The sequence below is a fragment of the Perissodus microlepis genome, chromosome 4 (genome assembly GCF_051167445.1).
Source record: "Perissodus microlepis isolate ML-2025 ecotype Zambia chromosome 4, ASM5116744v1, whole genome shotgun sequence".
NCBI classification, from domain to species: domain Eukaryota; kingdom Metazoa; phylum Chordata; class Actinopteri; order Cichliformes; family Cichlidae; genus Perissodus; species Perissodus microlepis.
In genome coordinates this window covers 592,627-615,112 of record NC_140464.1, presented here as the reverse complement: position 1 = coordinate 615,112, position 22,486 = coordinate 592,627, and the positions used below count along the sequence as shown (strand labels likewise).

Below are 22,486 nucleotides of genomic sequence, written 5' to 3'. Positions count from 1 at the left end.
AAAAATAAACTGTATGTTTCAAACTGCAGCAAAAATGTAATCATTCTTTTAGTGTTTTAATAACGAACATTAAAAACTAAATAGAATAAGATATTATGTATTTGTGTAGTTTAAAAGTGATGTAATGATATCTATATTTTCAGTCATCAGCTCCTGCTCCTTCTCAATCATGGATGTAGTGTTGTTTTAATTGAAAGGAAGGTTTGTGTGTAGGAAATTAATTACTGTTGCACCATGTGTGAAAAATGAAATGAAATGAAATCTCAGTGTACTGAGACAGGATGATATGGTGTCCGGCGGTCCCTGAAGGCAGCACGTTTTTGGCGTCACTGCGTGATATCCCTCCGCGGGAGAGAAGCGCGCAGCCCTTTCCCTCCCTGTAGCACAGGATGCGAACGGGCGGCGGTGAAGCGACGAGACGTGACTCTGCGCCGACGCTGTCAACATTTCCCGCAACATCCGAGTGAAAATACGCCGAACGAAGACCGGGGAACCTCCGCCACCCGTATCACCGACTGAACCCGTCCTGTGCCTGACAACGACCGAGCTCCGTGGAAGAAATATAATCCGCTGTGGGCGCTGCGCGGCAACCGAAAGTGTCGGACTGAAGAGAGGCAGCCGGGGGAAGGAATGGAGCTCATCACGATTCTCGAAAAAACCGTCTCTCCGGGTGAGTCCCTGCACCACGCAGCGCAAACAGCCGGCGGCCCGGGCCCGATGCCGAACCCCGGGCCGGGGGGTGCGGTGTTTGCGAGACGGCGGGCTGCCCGGAGCACCGGGGAAAGTTGGAAGCAGGGAGGAGGGAAACCATGCTAGCTCACTGTGCTAACCCGTTAGCGTTACGGCCTGACGCCGCTGGTGACTTAGCACTCTACCGGGCGTCTAAGCACACTTTAATGGCATTGGTAACCCTTTAGCCTGTCGACGGGAAACCAGAAGACGCTGTCATATCGCCATCACGCGGATTCGGGCCCACATAGGCCGTAATGCCGGCTGTGTGTCCCCGATCAGAAGCCGCGACCCTGCCCATGCCCGGGTTAGCCGTTAGCTTCTTCGCTAGCTCGGGCCATTCAAACTGTCGGCCGCTTTCTCGGTGTGTTCTCCTGGGTAACGCCGCTTTAGAGTCGCTGCGGGCACAGGCGAGCGCCCTGGTTGTGAGTTGACCTCTGCTCCGCTGCTTTAAGCGGAGTTGGCGCAGTTTTAGCGGCTCCGCTGTTTGCACATAAAACTTCATGCGCGTCTCTGGAAACGTGTCGGCTAGCGTTAGCCTGCTAGCACAGTGCAGGTGGCTAGCGCGCATGTTGCAGGGTCGGTGTGCTTCTCGGTACCACCGATGGCTTTCACCAGGGCGGGAGTTAAACTTTCTGACTCTGAGGTGAATCATTAGTGCGGGACATCCACCCCGGGGCCGGGTGCTTGTGTGTGAACGTCTGGTGAACACGTTTAACCACCGTGCGTTAGCCCGTCCGCTAACCAGCCCCCTCCTCTCTCCTCTGTCCGCAGACCGAAATGAGCTGGAGGCGGCGCAGAAGTTTCTGGAGCAGGCGGCCATAGAGAACCTGGTGAGTATGGAGGGAGAAGCAGCTGGAGCTCAGGCTGCTGCAGGAGAGGAGCGGACAGGGACCGAGGACTGCTGGATCCCGCCGGCTTTTCCTCCTTCCTCCTCCCCTTCCTCCCGCTGCACTGGCACACACGCACACACACTCTTCACATATGTGTCACAGTGAAAGCCTCCATTGGCTCCTGATATGACCGTGCCAGGGTCTGCATGCTTCAGCCACTTCAAGGTCTTCATCAGAGAGCGAAGGTGATGCTCCCACATTTCTACATACCCTTTGTGTGGTCCTGACCTTTGACCTTGCCCTCACATACTATTTAAGTACAGATGCTAACTTCAACCAGAACAGGAAGTGGTTCATAGCGAGTATATCTCTGTAAACGGGCTGTCTCTGCTGGTCACATGACTGCAGCTTTCTGTGACCAGGTGTGGCTGGCAGGTGCGAGCAGGTGGGTCTCTGTGAAACATCAGTGTGAGGGTCACAGCTGTTCCAGGGTTTCTGTGAGGGTTGGAGGCCGTCTCCACGGGTCGCTCTTCTTGGCTGTGTGGTCAGGTTTGACTGATATTCTGTAGTGAGGGTGGGGCTTGATGAGTCAGGGTGTTGCGGTTATGTGGCTTACTTGTTACTCAGGGAAATGTTTAAATGTGTTGACAGATGTGGTGACTAGCATGTAGAACTCCAACTAAAAGGTGCAGGTGGTGGGGGAGTCGGGGTAGGGCCGGTGGGGTTTGCAGTAAAGCCGCCATGGGGCTGTGGCGGTGTGCGGTGTAGTTTGTGACCATGTGGGCGCTGTTGTCACGCGTCACTGGGAGACCAGGTGAGCCATCCTGAGCAGCAGGTTCACCTGAGGAAATGTTTCTTCCTGTTTATACACACAGACACTCCATACGATCGTCAGCTGCGTGAGGTGATGTCATCGTCGGCGGGAACCAATAAAATCAAAGATGACTTTCTGTAGTTTCTTATTTTGTAGTTTTTGCTGTGTCAGGAAGATAAATATCAGACTCTGTGGTCAAATGATCTCGGTGTTTGAGACAAAGGTAAGAACAGTTACCGTTTATCTCGCAGTTATAAATGAAGCCCCACCCCTTCGCTTTACAGTGTGTTGACAATAAAACTGTAAACTCGGCAGAGTGTAACCCGACCGAGTCAATAACTCCTGCCAGACGCCGCCATCGTGGCCAGAAAGTCCACTGATCTGATATTTAAAACTGACTCTGTTCAAATCCAGATGTTTCTGCTGGATCGTGGTTTCTGCATGCTAAAGAATATCTGCGCGCACACACACACACACACACACACACACACACACACAGTGTGCTGCTGTGGTCGTCTGCTCACTGCAGAGAAACAGTTAGTTGTCTGTCCAGAGAAGAATAAAAGTTCTGGTTGGAGCTGATTGAGAGCACCTGGACACCTGCAGGAGGCGTGATGCTGATGGCGTCCTGCAGACAGAAGAAACGTAGTTGGCAGTTCTTTGCTGTTTGCCTCTGTCTGCGTGTGCTACTGCCACCTTCTGGCAGGAGGAGCACGCTGCGTCTTGTCAGGTGTGAGGGGAAAAGTATTTTAGTCCAAAAAATATCTTCGGTCAGCTTTCTTCTCTGGTCTGACGTTAGTCGTAGCTCGCCGTCCTTCAGCCTGAAGCAGAGCGACGGGGTCAGGTGTGCCTCACCTGTGCAGACAGAATGAATGGAAGCAGAGCGAGCGATCAAATCACTAAGTCTGTTTAATGCTCCGCCCACCTGATCGTACCTGCTGCCTTCTTGTTCACACGTTTACACCTGAAACCAGAGACGAAGAGCAGCTGTTGTAACGAGAAGCTGTGTTTCAGCTCCAGTAAAAATCCCAGCGTCGTAGCTTCTGCACAAAGCTTCCTTCACTCTCACTGTTTCACCGTAACTCAAACCAGATGTTTGACGTAATCAGTGACGCTCATCATGTGACCTTTGCTCCTCCTCCTTCAGCCCACATTCCTGGTGGAGTTGTCCAAAGTGTTGGCGAACCCGGGGAACACTCAGGTGGCTCGAGTTGCTGCCGGTCTGCAGGTGAAGAACTCGCTGACATCCAAAGACCCCGATGTCAAGGCGCAGTACCAGCAGAGATGGCTGGCCATCGACATCAACGCTCGCCGCGAGATCAAGAACTACGTAAGGGCCGAGCAAACCCCGCTCACCGTCCGCCACCGCCTCCACCTGTCTAACGGTTCCCGTGTGTCTCCGGCAGGTTCTACAGACTCTGGGCACGGAGACGTACCGGCCCAGCTCGGCCTCGCAGTGCGTCGCCGGCATCGCCTGCGCCGAGATTCCCGTGAACCAGTGGCCCGAGCTGATCCCGCAGCTCGTCGCCAACGTCACCGATCCGTCGAGCACGGAACACATGAAGGAGTCCACGCTGGAGGCCATCGGCTACATCTGCCAGGACATCGTGAGTCACGGCAAGCACGTTAAAGCACGCCACCTGTTGTTACCCAAGTGTTCGCTCACCCAGCTGTTTCCCGCAGGACCCGGAGCAGCTGCAGGAGAACGCCAACCAGATCCTGACGGCCATCATCCAGGGCATGAGGAAGGAGGAGCCCAGCAACAACGTGAAGCTGGCCGCCACCAACGCGCTGCTCAACTCGCTTGAGTTCACTAAAGCCAATTTCGACAAGGACGTACGTTGCTTTCTCCCAACTCCTCCCCCTTTTAATGTAACTGTATTTGCAGGGAATCACGCTGACGAATGTGTACTTCCTGTTTCAGACGGAGCGACACTTCATCATGCAGGTCGTCTGTGAAGCCACGCAGTGTCCCGACACCAGAGTGAGTAACGCCAGCGTAATGCCCGTGACCTTTGACCCCTCACATGCACTCACCTGCTGCTCTGTGTGCTGTTTCAGGTGCGCGTGGCGGCCCTGCAGAACCTGGTGAAGATCATGTCTCTGTATTATCAGTACATGGAGACGTACATGGGCCCCGCCCTGTTCGCGGTAAGACACCACAAACCTTTATTTAAACCTGAGAGTCAGTCGGAGTCGTCTCAGCAGCGCCGCTACTCTTGTCACTTCCTGTTTCAGATCACCATCGAGGCGATGAAGAGCGACATTGATGAGGTGGCGCTGCAGGGCATCGAGTTCTGGTCCAACGTCTGTGACGAGGAGATGGATCTGGCCATCGAGGCCTCAGAGGTCAGTGTGACGCTTCCTTTAACCAACAGGAAGTTGTGTTTTTTTTTTACTTCCTGTTTGTTCACGGTTCGCTCTCTTTCGGTCTCGGCCAATCGCAGGCCTCGGAGCAGGGACGCCCCCCCGAGCACACCAGTAAGTTCTACGCCAAAGGTGCGCTGCAGTACCTGGTCCCTATCCTCACCCAGACCCTCACCAAGCAGGTAGCTCACCTGTCAGAGCCTCATCCCTTTTACATGTCTGTGGCTTTGAGTCTACCTGTTTAGCTCCGCCTTCTCCTCTTCCTGCAGGACGAGAACGATGACGACGACGACTGGAACCCGTGTAAGGCGGCCGGCGTGTGCCTGATGCTGCTCGCCACCTGTTGCGAGGACGACGTGGTTCCCCACGTGCTGCCCTTCATCAAAGAGAACATCAAACATCCCGACTGGCGTTACCGCGACGCCTCCGTCATGGCCTTCGGCTCCATCTTGGAGGGACCCGAGCTAAACCAGCTCAAGCCGCTCGTTATACAGGTGAGACGCTCGAGCGGCTCGCCCAGTCTGTCTGTCGCACAAATCCCTCTGTGTACTAAACTCCGCCCCCTCCTCCTGCAGGCGATGCCCACCCTGATCGAGCTGATGAAGGACCCCAGCGTGGTGGTGAGGGACACCACGGCGTGGACGGTGGGCAGGATCTGCGAGCTGCTGCCCGAAGCTGCCATCAACGAGGTCTACCTGGCCCCCCTGCTGCAGTGCCTGATCGAGGGCCTGGGGGCGGAGCCCAGAGTGGCCTCCAACGTCTGCTGGGTGAGTCGCCGGTCCACGCTGGGCGTCATGTGGCCTTTGAGAGAGCTCTGTCAAAACGAACCCGACCTCAGATTTCGTTCTTCTTCGGTGTAAACCTTAACCTGTCGTCTCCTCCCTCAGGCCTTTTCGTCTCTCGCAGAGGCGGCGTACGAAGCCACGGATGCCGCCGAGGACCAGGAGGAGCCGAACACCTACTGCCTGTCCTCGTCCTTCGAGATCATCGTGCAGAAGCTTCTGGAGACCACAGACAGGTATGACGATGCTCACACATGTCGCTTCAGGCTGATGTGTCGGCGATGCAGTCGACCGCAGCCTGATGGCGGTGTGACCACTTCCTGGTTTCAGAGCGCAGAGTGAACTGCATAAAGAGCTGGCAGACGGTTTCCTGTCGGCCCTCCGATCGTGTCACAGCTGCTGTTTCCTTTCACTTTAAAACTTCGAGTTAACCGCTTAAATGATGTCATCAGAGGTTTCTGTGATGGTGTCGACGTTTGTGGGCGGGGCTCGACAGCTGAAAGCGCTCAGTCATCGGGCAGCCGTCGTGCCTCCTTGACAGCGCTCTGCGTACTCGTCTCTGATTGGTCTGTTCCCGTCTCTCAGGCCCGATGGTCACCAGAACAACCTGCGCTCTGCGGCGTACGAGGCTCTGATGGAGATCGTGAAGAACAGCGCCAAGGACTGCTACCCCGCCGTGCAGAAAACCACGCTGGTCATCATGGAGCGGCTGCAGCAGGTCCTGCAAATGGAGGTGAGGGCGCCGTCTTAGGGGCGGAGCGATATCAATGCCGCTGTGAGCGTCGCTTGGATCTCAAAATCATTCAAGAGAAAAAACAGAGCTGAAATAAACTAAAAACAGGAAGTCAATTTTGAGCAGACCAGGCAGCTTTTAATTTGAAAAGGCACTGGCTTCACGTCTCTTAACTTCCTGTCTTCCAGTCTCACATCCAGAGCACCTCAGATCGGATCCAGTTCAACGACCTGCAGTCGCTGCTGTGCGCCACTCTGCAGGTGAGACGGGACACCTGAGCCTTTCTGTGCTCATGCTCTTATTATGGCGGTTCTGAGTGTTTCCTGTGTGTGTGCAGAACGTTCTGCGTAAAGTGCAGCATCAGGATGCCCTGCAGATCTCAGACGTGGTGATGGCGTCCCTGCTGAGGATGTTTCAGAGCACTGCCGGCTCCGGAGGCGTGCAGGAGGACGCGCTGATGGCCGTGTCCACGCTCGTCGAAGGTACGCCACAGTTACTTGAGTAACTACACGGCGAGGGCAGTGACGTGTTGTGTTCAGGGGGCGCGGCTCTCCACGTGTCTCACTCTGCGTCTTTCTCTTGCAGTTCTGGGCAGCGACTTCCAGAAATACATGGAGGCCTTTAAGCCGTTCCTTGCCATCGGACTGAAGAACTACGCAGAGTATCAGGTAGGACTCGCACAGCTGATCACCACTTCCTGTTTCACAGTCGCGGTCTGACCTCGGAGCTGAGAGGCAAGTTTGCTGTTTATGGAGGAGGAGGAGTTGCAGCTCTGATGTCATCACTGACTCAGACGTCACAGTGTTGATGTTCTCATTTTATTACTAATGTTACAAGTTCAATGATGATGTCGTTGACGTGTTGCTGCAGGTGTGTCTGGCGGCCGTGGGTCTCGTGTGCGACCTGTGCAGAGCGCTGATGTCCAACATCCTGCCGTACTGTGACGAGATCATGCAGCTGCTGCTGGAGAACCTCGGGGTGAGGAGGGGGAGGAGCTCCTTCGTCTTTATTGACATGCACCACACTGACCGTGATGTGAAAACCACGTTTATCTGAGACTTCCTCTCTCATCACTTCCTCTAGTTTTTCTGCACATGCTCAGTGGCTGGAGCACTTCCTGTGTGGCACAGATTTGGGCCACAGCGCCATTAGCTGGCTGCTCTGATATCAGTGAAGCTGTAGAAATTCAGTTCCATTCCAGTCAACCTTTGACCCCCACACAGTCAGCTGGTTCAGTTTCCACATTAGCTCCAGTCTGCCCCTCACAGGGTCGGTCCAGATATTCTGACCCACAGTCACATGATGATCCAGGTGTCCCGAGCAGCCACCTGTCCACAGGTGTGGATTATTGATCCCAGACTTCACCTTCCTCTGGTTCTGTTTGATCACCTGATGGACATTTAGCAGCTGCCGTGTTCCAAAGCAGTCTTTGTGCTGCTCACCTGTCTGACCCTCTCACAGGTGTGCAGATGTTAAACGTTGGTCTGTTTACAGAACGAGAATGTGCACCGGTCGGTGAAGCCTCAGATCCTCTCTGCGTTCGGCGACATCGCTTTGGCCATCGGGGGCGAGTTCAAGAAGTACCTGGACATCGTCCTGGACACCCTGCAGCAGGCGTCGCAGGCTCAGGTGGACAAGGTAAAGCCCCGCCCCCTCACAGATGTCTGAACAAACACTGAATCTTGAACTTGGGCTTCGGGTGTAGAAATGCTCAGCTTAGATTCAGACGTCTGTGATGAAAACTCATGCACCACGCTGACCGTGATGTAAAACCAACCACGTGTATCTGAGACCTCTGACCTCACAGATTTACTTCCTGTCTGTCCGAGTTCACCTGACACATCTGAACCTGTGTTTCAGACGGACTACGACATGGTGGACTACCTGAACGAGCTGAGGGAGGGCTGCCTGGAGGCTTACACCGGCATCATCCAGGGCCTGAAGGGAGACCAGGAGAACGTCCACCGTAAGGACACACACACACGGACAGACAGTCTCTCTGGCAGCGTCTGTCCTCAGGTGTCTGGGGCTACCTGGTTGTCTAAGTGCTAACGGTTATCGCTGTGATCGCATGACCACAGCTCCAGCGACGTCAGTTCCTCTTCCTGCTTGCAGTCAGCAGGAGGCTTTAGTGATGTCGCAGACAGACGTGGGTCCTTTTCACCCGGGAAGCTTTAGGCTGCCGCCGAACTCACAGCTTCCTGGTTTTGCGGGACCCAACAAATAAAAAAAACCCTCCTGTTTGCTTTACTTGCTCTCTCACCCTCATCTCCTCTCCACCCCTGCAGCCGACGTGATGCTGGTGCAGCCTCGGGTGGAGTTCATCCTCTCCTTCATCCATCACATCGCCGAAGACGAGGACCACTCTGACGGCGTGGTGGCCAACGCTGCCGGACTCATCGGGTAAGCAGGGGGCGGAGCTGAAGCTCAACCATGTTGGTCCAACATGGAGATCTTATCAGGAGGTCACAGCCAATCAGAGGGTTCCTTTACCCCAGAACACTTCATGCTCAGATCAGATATCACAGAGCAGCTTTTATGGTTTTATTTTGAAGGAGCTAAACTTCCTGTGGTCTGCACCACAGCTGATCAGTGAGGGTCACATGGTTCAAAGTCTAAGGCGTTGTGGTCGGTGAAGAGAAATCATGCACCACGCTGATGGCGTGATGGAAAACAAACCGCATCCTCTGAGACCAGCACGGTTACCCTGGCGATGCTCCAGTGTCCAGCTTGAGAGCTCAGATTCTTTTCACATTAAAAGCCTCAGTTTGTTTGACGTGTGTGTTCCGTAGTGACCTGTGCACAGCATTTGGGAAAGATGTGATGAAGCTGGTGGAGGTTCGCCCGCTCATCAACGACCTGCTGACGGAAGGCCGGCGCTCCAAAACCACCAAGACCAAGACGCTCGCCACCTGGGCCACCAAGGAGCTCCGCAAGCTGAAGAGCCAGGCCTGGTGAGGGTGGAGGCATGCTTCTCGTGGCTTCTCTGCATCACTTCCTCTCTAACCCCCCCCCCTCTCTCTCTGCGTCTCCTGCAGATGGCGGGTGTCGTGTCAGGGCGAGATGAGACTTCGGATGACATCACTGAGGACAAATCGGCCGCTGGATTAAATCTTCTGTGTTTGTCGGCGTTTCGCTCGAAGCAGCAGAAGAAGAGATGAGTGTCTGTGTGTGAGCGCGAGAGAGAGACGTGTGAGCGAGCGAGAGATGATGACATCACACCACCTTCAGTTCCTGCAGGCGATGACCCCGCCCCCTCCCCCTCCCCTCTTGGATGGCCTGTGGACTGGACTGTGACTCCTCCCCCTTAAAGAAACCCCCTCTCCTTCCACTCCTCCCCCGCCTCTGCCCGCGATCCGCCTCTTTCGCTGTAGCTGGGCTCTCCTATGACATCGTGATGATGTCACCGACCTGCCGCCGCCACCCCCCCGCTCAGGGGGAGGGGGAGGAGGGGAACTGTGTGGAATCAGCTGATCGAGTGACTGCGTGGACTACTTCTTCTGTGGAAAACTGGATTTTTGTTGCTCTTACGTTTCTTCTTCTGAGCACTAAACATGGCGGCGGAGCTGTGAGGGACGGATGCCTCCGCCCGCTCGGTCTCCTCCAAACAACGGCAGCACTAAATTCCTTCAAAATAAAAGCCGAAACGATGCTGAGAGGAGCGAGTGCCAAATGGGAATAGTTTAGCCCGGGCGTGAGCGAGTGCCGCGAGCTGCCTCGGGTTTCCTCGCCGCCGCGCCTGCTTTGGGAACGGGTCACTCACCTTTTTGCTTGTTAAGATTTCAGATGATTGAAGACGTTTGTATGAGGTTCTATTTTTCCATTGCTATGATGAAAATAAAGTTAAAGTGATACAAAACATTCCCCGAGCTCTTCTGTGCTTTCGCTCTTCTTCTTCTCGGACTCCTGGACTCAAACGTTTTGGACTCTGCTGATTGGACGCTGAGCTCTGGCTGCCTCCCACTGTTGGCTTGTTTATTCGACGCTACAAAGAACCATGATTTTTGTTTTTTGGAACTCACTTTATGGCTTGTTCAGTAGCAGTAAGGCGGTTGCTCCTCGCTACCGGGGGACTTCCTGTTGGGACGGTTTTAAGAAAAACAACAAAAAAAACCCAACACTGACGTGAAGCTTAAACGCTGCAGAGCGCGCTCAGTGCCGCCTCTACGGCCGGAGAGCTTTGCTTTCAGTTGGTAAATATGATGGTCACTGAAAGCCAAGTGGCTCTGGCCTCGGAGGCTTTTATTTTGTAGAGGCGCGGCAGCTGTAGGGAGGAAGCACTTCCTGTGTTGACATGAACCTGAAACTTTTATTTCTGAATTGTGAATCATTTGAAGCTGATCTGCTTTTTCTTTCATATTCAACTTTAGTGAACTAATAAAGTCTATATTGTACTGACCGTCTGCTGCTTCTTCACGCCGCTACTGCTTCCTGCTGGAGTCTGACAAAATAAAAGCCTCTCACTGCTCTACATCGGGGCTCAACCAAGTCAAATCCTGATGCGATGGGTGAAGCAGTGTGTGGTGTCATGTGACCTCATGAGTGTTTTATTTTATCTGCTTTGCCTCAAAACACAAACGCTCTTCCTCTGCACCAGACTGCATTCACAAAACTCCTGATTTTACCTGAGTACAGGTGAGCTGCGACAGTTGGGACTTTTGTTTAAAACCTTAAAGTACAACACTGAGGATTCAGGTCCCAGCGGTGCTCAGACGTGCTGCTGAAGGCTGGTGCAAGCTCTGCAGCACCGCTATAAAATCGACATGAAAAGCTATTGTAAAGCTCGTCGGGCCTGTGTGTGTGGAAACGGGTTATTCATAAGAATCTGCAGGTAAGGGGTGACGGGCTGGCTCAGCGTGCTGCACGTGTCGCCTCCACGGTTTCTGAGCGGCTCGTTATGCGCTCAGCATTACGGAATATCCTTTAAATCTTTCTAAATGTGTTCTGGATGGTTCAGGGTTTCCTGCAGCGCGTCCTTGCACAGCAGGGTTTAAAAAAAACTGGTTTTGGCTGTCACACAGCACCGGACTGGACCCCGGGCCACATGTTGGACACCCAGCCCTGCCCTGCGTATACACACAATAGAAATGATAAACCAGCTCTCTGTTGTTGTGGAAACAGCTGAAAAATGCACAATAATGGAAAGGTTTTCTGTTTCGCTCGCCAAAGCAGCACCTGTGGGCTCTAGAGGCTCACCTGTTGAGCTTTGAGTTTCCCTGATCTCCGCTGTAGCTCATGTCAGGTGTTCCTGCTACGAGCACAGGTGAGAGCAGCAGCGCCACCTCCTGTCGATGAGCCATACACTAATGATACAATGATGACCACCCACGGGCCTTACTTTGAGAACCTGACTTTCTCCTTCAGACCTCAGAGGGATTTTCGGGAATGATGATGTTTTCCATTGATCTGATTGGCCTGTAGGTTGTTTCTGATGAACCACCTTTGTGACCTCGAGAATCAATGATTCACTTTTTGTTTTTCTTTACGTGGTCATCGGACATCAGACTGTCAGCCTCTCAGTCTGCGTTTCACATACAAGTTACTGACTGCTGGAGAAGCCTCTGACGTCACTCTTAGCTTCAGTTTCCCGGTCAACTCACTTGCTCTCCGGCTGCTGCGATGGCCGAGAGGTTAAGGCGTTGGACTTGAAATCCAATGGGGTCTCCCCGCGCAGGTTCGAACCCTGCTCGCAGCGACTTTTTAAATAAAGTTCAAACACTCCCCTGAAAAAGCTGCACGAGCCGCAAACAGCCCAGAGAGTACGCGTCACACCAAAATAAAAAAGGAACTGTATGAGTGGATGAATTAAAACCAATGACTGTAGAAACCAGTTATTGATTAAAACACACAGACACAACACAGATAAGTAAAATAAGTATATTAATAATATTTTATAAACTCAAAGAAGAAATATAAAAAACAGAAACAATAAAAGAAATCATTAAAAAAATCCAACCAACTGAAAAACAATAATTAAAAATAACACCTGTATATTACTGCATAATAATTAAATGAAATAAAACTTTACTACTGTTCGTAACATTAAAATTTTAAAGTGATCCACTAAAAGCGAATTATTATTTTTTCCATAAATCTTCATTTTCCCTCAATAAACGACAACAATCGTCATCATCATCATGAGGCTGTCAGATCCCGGCAGGTGTTCGGTTCCCTCCGTTAATCGTTTAGCTATGATCGGTGATCGATCCTGCGTGCGCAGCCCCGCCTCCCGCCGTGTTGTCTGACCGGAGGATGAGGAGTCTTTAGGAGGCTAACAGCTAACGTCACGGAGCGGCGGCACCGGGCTCGTTTCTCTCGTTCCTTCATGTTCTGACGTCGTCCAGCGGAGCCTTCGCCGTCACAAACCGGACCGGACTTCACATGTCCGCGGCTGTGCGCTGCCGGCGGCCCGGGTAGCTCTGCCGGGAGATGCGGCAGCAGCTAGCAGCTAGCCGTTAGCCGTTAGCCGCGCAGCTGTTATGTAAGAGCGGAGCGACTAGCAGCGCAGCTAACGTTAGCCGCCGCCATGAATGACGCGCAGCAAGAAATGTCTCCGGACTTCGTGCTCATGCGGCTCGTGTCCGCCGCGGAGTACGACCGGCTGGACGACCCCGACGAGCTGATGTCCGGGGGCGGCGGGTTCGGCCCCGTCAAAGCCGTGCTGGGCCGCCGCGGCGGCGGGTTCGATGTGGACTCTGGCGGCCCTTCGGCAGGCCTCGGCTCGGCTTCCCCGCATTACAGCTCCCCGCTGCCCGGGAAAGGAGAGCTGAGCGGCGGGCTGGGGCTGACGCACGCCCCGTCGGGCTCCGAGGCGCCGTTGTCGCCCCCTCCGTCCGAGGACTTTGTGGACTTCCCGGTGCCGCGCGGGCACGGCTCTGCGGGGCACGGAGCGCAGCTAATGGTGCTCCAGAACTTGCTGCGGTCCGGAGACCGGATCCTGGAGTGCGGGCTGGAGCAGCCGCCCCCTGGCTTCCTGCAGGAGGAGGCAGAGCGACAGAGACAGCAGCTGGACCCGGTGCCGGGCACGGGTCCTGGCAGCGCGACAGCTGGTTCCGGGGGAGGAAAGGACCAGAACCCCCCTGCACAGGAAAACCTGCAGCCGCAGCAGCTGTTGCAATGGCACCCGGTCCTGAGGCTGGGCTCCCAGGCCCCCCAGCGGGGCGTCCCGGCTCTGGACTCAGAGTCCGGGTCAGTCCTGTGCCACACACACCACCTGCTGACAGACCGGCTGGCTAAGTGGCCCCAGGGCCTGCTGGACCAAGCCCTGCGGGCGGGGCTGCTGGAGCCCAGGAAGACCTGCCCCCCCAGGTGTCAAGACCCGGTCCTGGCTCCGGCCCAGAGGCCAGTACACCCAGGCGAGGTGAGGGAAGGAAGTGGCGGGCAGGAACTGGTGCTCTCGCTTCCTCGCTGTTCCTGCCATGGCGTCCTGGCCTCGGGGTCCGGGGGCATCGGGCCTGGCGAGGACCCCAGCGAGACGAGCGACGCCCTACTGGTCCTAGAGGGTCTGGGGTCAGAGGAGGTGGGGGGACTCGCGGCAGAGTCCAGGGATGCGGAGGGGGAGGACACAGAGAAAACAGAGCGGGTGGTGGGTGCAGGGACGCCTGGGGGGGCGGGGACTGTGTTCTCCAGTGGGACTCTCAGCGGGCTGATGCGGCAGGTGCACAGACTGGCAGAGGAGGCGGGGGTGTGCACAGATCAGAGCTGCCGGTCCTCACTCGCCGTTCTCGGCGCCACCGTGTCCCTCCCCTCCTGCGTGGACCCCCAGCCCCTCATCGGCAGCACCGCCACCCCCTGCCCGTACCTGCCTGTCCGCCCGCCACTCTCCCAGGCTGCTGCGGCGCTCCCCGACCCCCTCCCATCCTCTGACCCTCGCTCTCGCCCACAGCATCAGCACCAGTCGCGCTCCCAGCCCCAGAGCCGTGCCGCTACCCCCAAACTGGGTGTGGCTTCTGGGGCAGCGGGTCGGTCAGCCTCCCCTCTGGTGGTCCTGGAGGGGGAAGGGGGTGCAGGAGGAAGGGAGGGGGAGAAGATGCCCCGGGGGAAGTCGAGGAAGGGGGGGTCGCTGAAGGTCCGGCTCAGCAAGCTATTCAGAACCAAGAGCTCGAGTGGCAGCTCGGGGGGGCTGCTGGACAAGAGGCCGTCCCTAGCGTCGTCCACGTCGTCGGGGGGCAGCCTGTTGGACGTGTGGGGGTCCACCTGCAGCAACCCAGACCAGGACGGCAGGTGAGGTCCCAAACTGATCAGGTAGTATTGATTAATCAGCTGCTTAGTTTCTCTGACATCACAGAACAGATCAGAGCGAATCGGTGACCTTGTTTTTGTTCAGGGGCGACTCACTTCCTGTTTCCTCGAAGCGGGGGATTTTCTGACTGTCTCATTTTTCTTGCGGCCGATCGAGTAGACCTCATGTTTCGTATTCCTGTGCAGCTCACAGTGAAAGTGTCTCTGATCATGTGACACTGATTAGTGGGGTGTAATGTTGTAACCATGGATACTGAAAGCACCTGGGCAGGTGAGAGTCAGGTGACACCAGGTGTTAGATTGGATCAGTTTTTATTGCCGGATAAACACTGTGACTTTACCTGTCGGCACACAGGAAGTGAAACTGCCCTCTCCTCAGGATGCTTCCTCGAGCAGCAGGTTAGTTTGTGTTGACACAACTAACCTGCTCACCTGCAGTCAGTGTGACGGTGTACACGTGACATTTCACCCCCACAGTCACACTGACTGTAGTGTGAAACAAAGCAGTCGCTGTCCACCAGACTCAGACCACAGCGAGCGGCAGGTGTGGGGCGTGTTTTTGTGTCACGCTGGTGTTTGAAGGGGTCACTTTAGATCTGAACAAACTCCAGGCCCCGAGGGCCGGTGTCCTGCAGGTTTTAGATGTGTTCTTGATCCAACACAGCTGCTTTAAATGACTAAATGACCTCAGCATGCCGTAAAGTTCTCCAGAGGCCTGGTAATGAACTAATCATGTGATTCAGGTGTGTTGACCCAGGGTGAGATCCTAAACCTTCAGGACACCGGCCCTCGAGGCCTGGAGTTCGACACCCCAGCTTTAAAGCATCAAAGTGTCCTGAAGCTTTTCTTTGAGTTGAAATGTTTATTCTGAGTGGAGTCGGGTGGTTGCTGATTCTCACTCAAGATCGTGACCGTGGATACGAACACGTTGACGAGTTGCAGCGTTAAAACCTCGCACTCAGGATGAAGGTGATGGCGCTGATGGTGTTGTTTGTGTCTTCAGGCTGCAGGTATCCAGACCTCACAGTGCCTTCTCTCCGGTGCCCTTCACTCCGGCTTTCACCGGTAAGTCCACACAGCTGTGAGTGTGTGAGAGGTGAACAGGTGAGATGTTTTTACCTGAGTTTGTGTGACTGAGTGTTTTCAGCAGCTCTGAGTGGCCAGTTTATTAGGAACCCCTCTATAAGCTCGTTCACGCGTGCTCTGCAGCCGCGAGAATGTTAAACGCTCTTTAATGTGCGAGACCAGGTGAGCAGAGGGCAGGTAAAACTCAGGTGTCATGTGACCTGCCTCTGATCAGCAACCCAAAAATGTCACATTAAATACACCAAGTATGTTTTTAAGAAAATGATTTTAATATTTAATTTATTTACTAAATTTAATTTATTTCTGAATTTGACAGTTTTGGTCCTCCCAAACTTGTGGGGTGCTCCAGTGTGTGTGTGGGTGGAGCCAGGGGCTGGGGGCGGGGCGGTGTGGGTCTGTGCAGACCTGACAGTCGGGCCGGGTCAGAGACTCCTCTGCTTCACGGTGTCAAACATGCGGCCCGGGGACCAATCGGCTGTTGATCGATTATTATTTATGTTTTATTCCGAAAAACGAAACTTTTCCTGTTTTGCTGACACGCCCCCCTCTCCTCTCAGCTCTGCTTCTGTCTGATCACATGACTCATCAGGTCAGCTGATCACTCTGCTCACTAATCTTTCCCTCTCTCCTCTAACCCCTCCCTCTCTCTGCTTTCACCTGTGTCCAGGTGAGACGGTCTCTCTGGTCGATGTGGATATTTCTCGGAGGGGGGGGAACTCTCTCCACCCCCCCACTCCTCCTCCCCCTCCCAGACGGAGCCTCAGTCTGCTTGGTACTTCCTCCTTCTTTCTGCTTCCTGTTTGCACTTCCTCCTTCTCTGTGTGTGTGTGTGTGTGTGTGTGTGTGTGTGTGTGTGTGTGCGCCGTGACTCTTAGGTGAGTTTCTGCTCTCACGGGTTTTCGTGGAATTGTTTTAATCGTCTCATTGAAGGATTTTAGTCCTCTGAGGACCAATCAGAGGCAGTTATTCTGTTTTAGAATTGTTACTTTGTATAAAGTTGCATTTTTTGGCTCTTTTATTATTTTAAATTTTTTTTTGCAGATGATTTTGGGGGTCCTCCTCAGCAGCACGGCCCCTTCATGGAGCGCAGCGCCGGGGCCTCCATGCAGTCGCTGCCCCCCCGACCGATGGCCCTGCCCCCCTCCCTCAACACCATCCAGCACAGCCTGAGCCTCAACGGTAGCGCGCGCGCACGCACACACACACACACACACACACACACACACTCATTAATGGCATGTGTGTTTATTTGTTGATGCGTTTCCTGTTCAGGTTTATTTTCTATTTTTTACTATGTTTATTTCTAGCTTTGACTCATGAGTACATTTATGTCATTGATTTGCTTTTCAATAATTAAACTTCAAATATCAATTGTGACAGTTTGTTTTTACGTTCTGATTTTCGTTTTTATCTTTGTTCTGTAGCTGTATTTGTTTATGTAAACTCATGCCCCCCCCCATGTCCTTCAGACACCTTCCTGCGAGGTTTACCTCGACCCGTCCCCCTGCGGCCCGACGGGCAGCACCCGCCCCCCCGGCTCGCCCCTCGCTGCCCGCTCAGTCGACCCGATGCCGGCAACTTCGCCACCAGCCTCAGGGAGCTGGAGAAGGTGGAGCTACTAATGCCTGCTTTTGTAGCCTGCTGTGCGAGTGGGCGGAGCTAACCTGTGCATCTGCTTTCAGTGCGGCTGGTACTGGGGGCCGATGAACTGGGAGGACGCTGAGATGAAGTTGAAGGGGAAACCGGACGGCTCGTTTCTGGTGCGGGACAGCTCAGACCCGCGCTACATCCTGAGTCTGAGCTTCAGGTCGCAGGGAATCACACACCACACACGCATGGAGCACTACAGAGGTAACGCACACACACCTGTGCAGCGCCACGCCTCGCCTGTGAGCCTGCGTCCCTGTCTCACGGTTTCTCGTCCTGCAGGGACGTTCAGCCTGTGGTGTCACCCAAAGTTTGAGGACCGCTGTCACTCGGTGGTGGAGTTCATCGAGCGAGCCATCATGCACTCCAAGAACGGAAAGTTCCTGTACTTCCTGCGCTCGCGAGTCCCAGGTACCAGCATCCAATCAGCTCCAGGATATCTGTGGCTGCACAAGCACGTGACATAGCCTCGGACGCACCACAAACACGTGGCTGCAGCCGCTCGGTCGTTAGATTCTAACAGGGAGCCTCGTGGGTCACAGCCGCACTACTCAACTACGCAGCTAGTGTGACCCTGAAGCTGCGTCCATGTTTCGTGCTGTCAGTGATGCTCCGTGTATTATATTATATATGGGGGGTGTGGCCAAATATGTAGGGACACGCTGGGGGGGGTTGATGAGATGAAAACAGGTTCTGCTTGTCTGCATATTTTTGGACAATTATAGAATCCAATGAAGACATTATTTCATCTACATTACCTTCACAGACAGGACATTTTATAAGTACATATACAAGTACACTCAATAAGTATCTGGACACATTAGCATTAGTTACAAAGGTTGGCTGTCCACAAATATGTTCCTATAAAAATTACTGGACTTTGATTTTGAATTGATTCGACTTTTGTCCAGTTCACTTTACTTGATATAAAATAAATCTTTATTTAATATATTTTGTGTTTCGTGTCCTTGTGTTTTCAGGTCTGCCGCCGACCCCAGTCCAGCTCCTGTACCCGGTCTCCAGGTTCAGCAGTGTTAAGTCTCTGCAGCATCTCTGTCGCTTCTGCATCAGACAGCTGGTCCGGATCGACCACATCCAGGAGCTGCCGCTGCCCACGTACGTACCCGTCTGAGCGCTCCCACGTCAGACACGGTCCTCCTGACCTTAGAGACGCAAAGCTGACGTTTATCTGTCCCGTGGATCTTTTTCATGACACGAGATCCCGCGGTCCTCGAAGGACGCCGGGCGAGGATTTAAAACAATGTTGAAAATAATCATATTGACCCAAAACAAAACACGTGAAGGGCTGCAGCGTGACTGAGACCAGTGGCGGGTTTTTCTTTAAAGCATCATTTGGTTTAGTTTCCTTGTGCAGCTTGTTTATTTGATCCTTCATGTCAGTTTCACATGTTTGGTTTGATCATGTGATGTAAGTAACTGCAGGTAGAGTCTCACCTGTGACTCATTACAGCCCGTTTCATGCGCTCTCACGGTGACCTGCTGTTAGCGAGCACGAGCACACCAGAACATGACAAAAAGCTAAAGCTAGCTGAGAGCCTTGGTATGAGTAACGGATCGAAGGTGATCTAACCCCGTCGCTGTGATGGAGACGATCCAGAGAGGCGTCCTGTGATCTGCTGAATTGCTGTTACTAAAAAAATCAGTCGGTGCGTGTCTGCGTCGAGGTCCATGTTGTAAAAACGCGTCTGAATGTCGGAGAGTGTAAGCGAGCCGCTAACATCTGTCCTGGCTCCCCTCAGGCCTCTGATCGCCTACCTGAGGAAGTTTTATTACTACGACCCCGAAGAGGAGATCAGCCCCACGCTGAAGGAGGACAAGGAGCAGAAGGAGCGGGGGACGGAGGGCGGCGGCCAGCCGGGGGTCGAGTCGCAAACGTAGCACCGGAGCCCGAAGCCGGCGTGAGTCATCTTCACCTTTCAGACACGCGCTCAGATCAAAGCTTTTATTTTTATTTATTTTTTAGCTGTTTCAGAGCAACTTGATGAAATCGCAGCAATAAAAGAAAAGTGTCAGTTCCCAGTGATGATCACTGTTTGCTTTATTAATACATGCTAACAGGACGCAGATGCTCTGTTAGCGTGACGGTTTTCTTTTAGTTTGTCACAGAATTTTATTATTTTCTATTTTCACCTTAACTGATTTCCTGTGTTACAGACAGAAGTAATGAGATTACATTCATGATTAGGTTTTTCTCTGTTAGACTGTTGATGCTAAGCTAACACAGATAAGTGTGCACTGTAGTGATGACGGCGTCTCCTCTTCTTCTTCTCTCTCTGCAGTTCTTTCCTTTTCTTTGTTTCTCGGACTCGAACACTGAAGGATGTTCAAAAATCAAGCTGAACTCTCAGACTTCGGCCAATCGGCTCCCTCCGCTCAGTCCCGTATCCGGGCGGGTTTCAGATGATCCACCCTCCTTTGAGCTCTCTGATCGGCTCACGGGGAGTCGACAGGGGAGGGGCCGGGGATGTGGAGACTCCGCCTCTCTTTTGATGTCATCGCTGAGCAGCCAGACGGCGATGTTAGCTAAAATCAGTAAAGGAGAAAGGAGCTGAGAAAGTGTCGGTCGCCTCTGGGGTCCTCTGACGATACGAGAGGGTCTCTGATCCCGAGAGCAGAAGGCGGTACAGATTTATCCCAGCTCAGAGCTCGGCGCAGCACAAAGTGTGAGCGCGTCCCCTGAATGCACGAAAAGGTCTTTAAATGAATAAAACATCACAGAAATAAACAAATGATTGTACGGAGCCCCGCAGGGGACATGGGACAAAAAAAAATTAAGACGGACTTTTGCAAGGTCTCGCAAAACAAACTCGGGATCTCGCAAAAATTTTAGCCGCATTCTTCGGAGGCCGCCAGCTCGAAGCCGACTGGGAGGTCGAGGCACGATGTGCCGGGAAAGCGGCGTTCCTCCCGGCTGTAGTAGGTCTCGACCTCCCGTTAGCTTCGAGATGGTGGGTGTCAGATCTCCGAAAACGTCGGAGCACTTTTGCAAATGTGTGATGTCTTGTAAACCGAGCAGATATCTGACGTTTACACAACTACATTCACGCCTCAAAATATCTTAAAAGTGTATTTTGTGACCCAGAAAGAGTAACATTACAACTAAGTAGCTGCCGCCATTGTTGGAATTCAACTTTTGTGAGATCTTAATTTTTAAAAATTTTTTTCTCCCATGTCCCCTGCGGGGCTCCGTATGATTGAACCTTTTAAAGCTAAATTTAAGCAGCTTTGATTCGTCTGATCAGCTGATTCGTAGCTTGATTGATCATAAAGATATGTGATAGGCTCTAATATGCAGAGTGGTCAGCATCAGCTGTGAGCTGGGATCAGAGTCTGTGATCCATAGATCCTCAAACGTCTGCCATCTGTAAGAATGTGGGAGACATTTCTGGGTTGAGGATGACGTCCTTGTGACGTTCACGCTGCTGCTGAAGCGTGAGCAGCTCTCGTCTGATTGGCTCGGAGACGTCAGCCGTCTGCTGCGCCGTCGTGTAAAGTTGTTTACTTTCATATTTGCACTGAGCGACTTTTGTGAGTTTGGCCCGATCCTGAAGATGAGTCCTCGCAAACCGCTCCCCGTTCGTCGACCTCGTGTACGCTGAAACCTTTGGTACGATTTTTGCACTGCAGGTGAGGAAAGGCGGAGTCTGAATGTAGGTGTGGAGCTCCAGGAAGAGGAGCGCGCTGTGAATGTCACTGAAATATTTCCTGAGTATGAGCTTAGGTCAGCTTCGGGGTTTTATCATTGAGCGAGTGGTACTTTGCCGTCCTTTAGTTCCCGCAGCAGCGTTTTCTCCACGGTCTCGAGCCGCAGGGAGTCAGCTGACCCTTCAGAGAGCGACAGGTGATCGTGGACGGTCGTTTTCTTCCTTCAGCTCGCTCACAGATCTGAGCAGACTTGGACGTTGAAGGCAGAAACTCTGAAAGTGATTCATTCACCTATAACACGTCCCAATGAGATCAAACCCCGCCCCCTCGTACACCTTTGCACACCTGACCAACCACCGCACAAAACAGAATCGTTCAAAGTTACAGAGAAACGGACAGAAACGACCCGACTTCATTAAAAGTGTGGTGTGGGGTGGAGGGGTCGGGCGGTGTTTGAAGCTCAGTTTGAATATCGGAGTTGAATACGAACAGCACAAAGCGAGTGTTTCCTTCACGCGTCTGGCCTGTAACACGTCGGTGTGTGAGGCGGCGCGCTCAGTACGACGGCCGGGATCCTGGAGGCGACCACCGCTCCGACTGTCGGGGCGTCATTACCAAAAAAATAAGAAAAGAAGAAGAAACAGGACGACTACTGTGACGACTACTGAACTACAGCTTCCCCAAGCTGCACTGGAACAAGCTGGCGTTCAGATGAACTGGACTTGAGTGCATTCAGACACTGGGAAGACTGGAACACTGGAGCTGGGATGTGAGTGCCCTGCGGGCACTTCCATGATGTCAAACGGTGAACGTGGGGGTGAACCTGCACCTGCAGGTGTGCTGACATGTTGTCTGTGGTGTGGGGAGCAGTAATCTGTGCTTGTCACCTGTTAATAAAACAGTGTGGGCGGGACCAAGGCGCTCTCCTTCTTTGATCTGTACACAGGTTCCATGCTTCCAGGAATCGGCCCCTCTGGCCAACACCAGAGGGGCCGATGGCGCGATATGGCAGCCTCGCGTCTGTCAGTCTGCCCCAGGGCAGCTGTGGCTGCAGCTGGAGCTGCCTCCACCAGTGTGTGAATGAATAGTGGCATTGAAAAGCACTTTATAAATCCAATCCATTATTATTATTAATTCCAAAGGCAATCCTGAAAACCAGAGTCTGCTGTGCAAAAGTCTTGAGCCTCAGCTCATGTCTTTTTGTTTGCAAAGAGCCGACTCGGTGATTGTTTAAGTTGACCAATACTTCTTTAGCTTCTGAAGGCTTTCAGTCCAGTCCTTGGCCCTGACTGTTTTCAGACCAATGTTTTTGTTACGCTGAACTCTGACCTTTGAACCTTTCAAGCATCATGAAGCTCCGAGGAGGTCCAACAGTGAGTCTGCAGCCGTCTGCGACGCATGGTGGAGGCGCGGTCATGGTTTCAGCTGCACGTCAGTGCTGTTCTTTGATAAACTGATGAATTATGAGAAAGCTGAGTTGAGACTGTGCTCACACCAGTTCGTTAGTGTGATTCAAACTGTTCCTCACTGATATTCTGTATTTCATGAACACGGTTCACAAAATCACTGCAAAATATGAAAAAGTGAG

The 22,486-nt window shown here is 53.1% G+C and overlaps 2 protein-coding genes and 2 non-coding genes across 5 annotated transcripts; all 4 read left to right on the top strand.

The window, feature by feature from the left end:
* The first annotated feature begins 339 nt into the window (after positions 1-339).
* On the top strand, positions 340-10,657 carry kpnb1 (karyopherin (importin) beta 1). The gene is made up of 22 exons (XM_084924911.1): positions 340-670; positions 1,504-1,562; positions 3,524-3,706; positions 3,783-3,983; positions 4,060-4,212; positions 4,301-4,360; positions 4,438-4,527; positions 4,615-4,725; positions 4,824-4,925; positions 5,013-5,237; positions 5,319-5,510; positions 5,631-5,761; positions 6,111-6,258; positions 6,447-6,518; positions 6,596-6,740; positions 6,844-6,926; positions 7,129-7,236; positions 7,753-7,896; positions 8,119-8,224; positions 8,547-8,661; positions 9,051-9,212; positions 9,297-10,657. Coding segments are annotated over exons 1-22 (2,631 nt in total). The 5' UTR covers positions 340-630; the 3' UTR covers positions 9,298-10,657.
* On the top strand, positions 8,346-8,483 carry LOC146387887 (small nucleolar RNA SNORA79). The gene has a single exon (XR_014800164.1). It is a non-coding gene; the product is annotated as a small nucleolar RNA SNORA79 (small nucleolar RNA).
* A 1,214-nt stretch (positions 10,658-11,871) lies between the features above and the next one.
* trnas-uga (transfer RNA serine (anticodon UGA)) lies at positions 11,872-11,953 on the top strand. Its single transcript has one exon. It is a non-coding gene; the product is annotated as a tRNA-Ser (tRNA).
* A 484-nt stretch (positions 11,954-12,437) lies between these two features.
* LOC146387884 (uncharacterized) lies at positions 12,438-21,811 on the top strand. 2 transcript variants are annotated; one of them, XM_084924907.1, is made up of 10 exons: positions 12,439-14,481; positions 15,503-15,564; positions 16,253-16,357; positions 16,627-16,764; positions 17,055-17,194; positions 17,268-17,436; positions 17,515-17,643; positions 18,213-18,348; positions 18,993-19,151; positions 19,533-21,811. In XM_084924907.1, exons 1-9 carry the CDS (start codon positions 12,785-12,787, stop codon positions 19,129-19,131), a joined length of 2,715 nt encoding a protein of 904 aa, XP_084781033.1. In that variant the 5' UTR covers positions 12,439-12,784; the 3' UTR covers positions 19,132-19,151; positions 19,533-21,811. The 2 variants fall into 2 exon arrangements, with proteins under 2 accessions (XP_084781034.1, XP_084781033.1); XM_084924908.1 differs by lacking the exon at positions 16,253-16,357 and having other exon boundaries at positions 12,438-14,481.
* Positions 21,812-22,486: the final 675 nt, after the last annotated feature.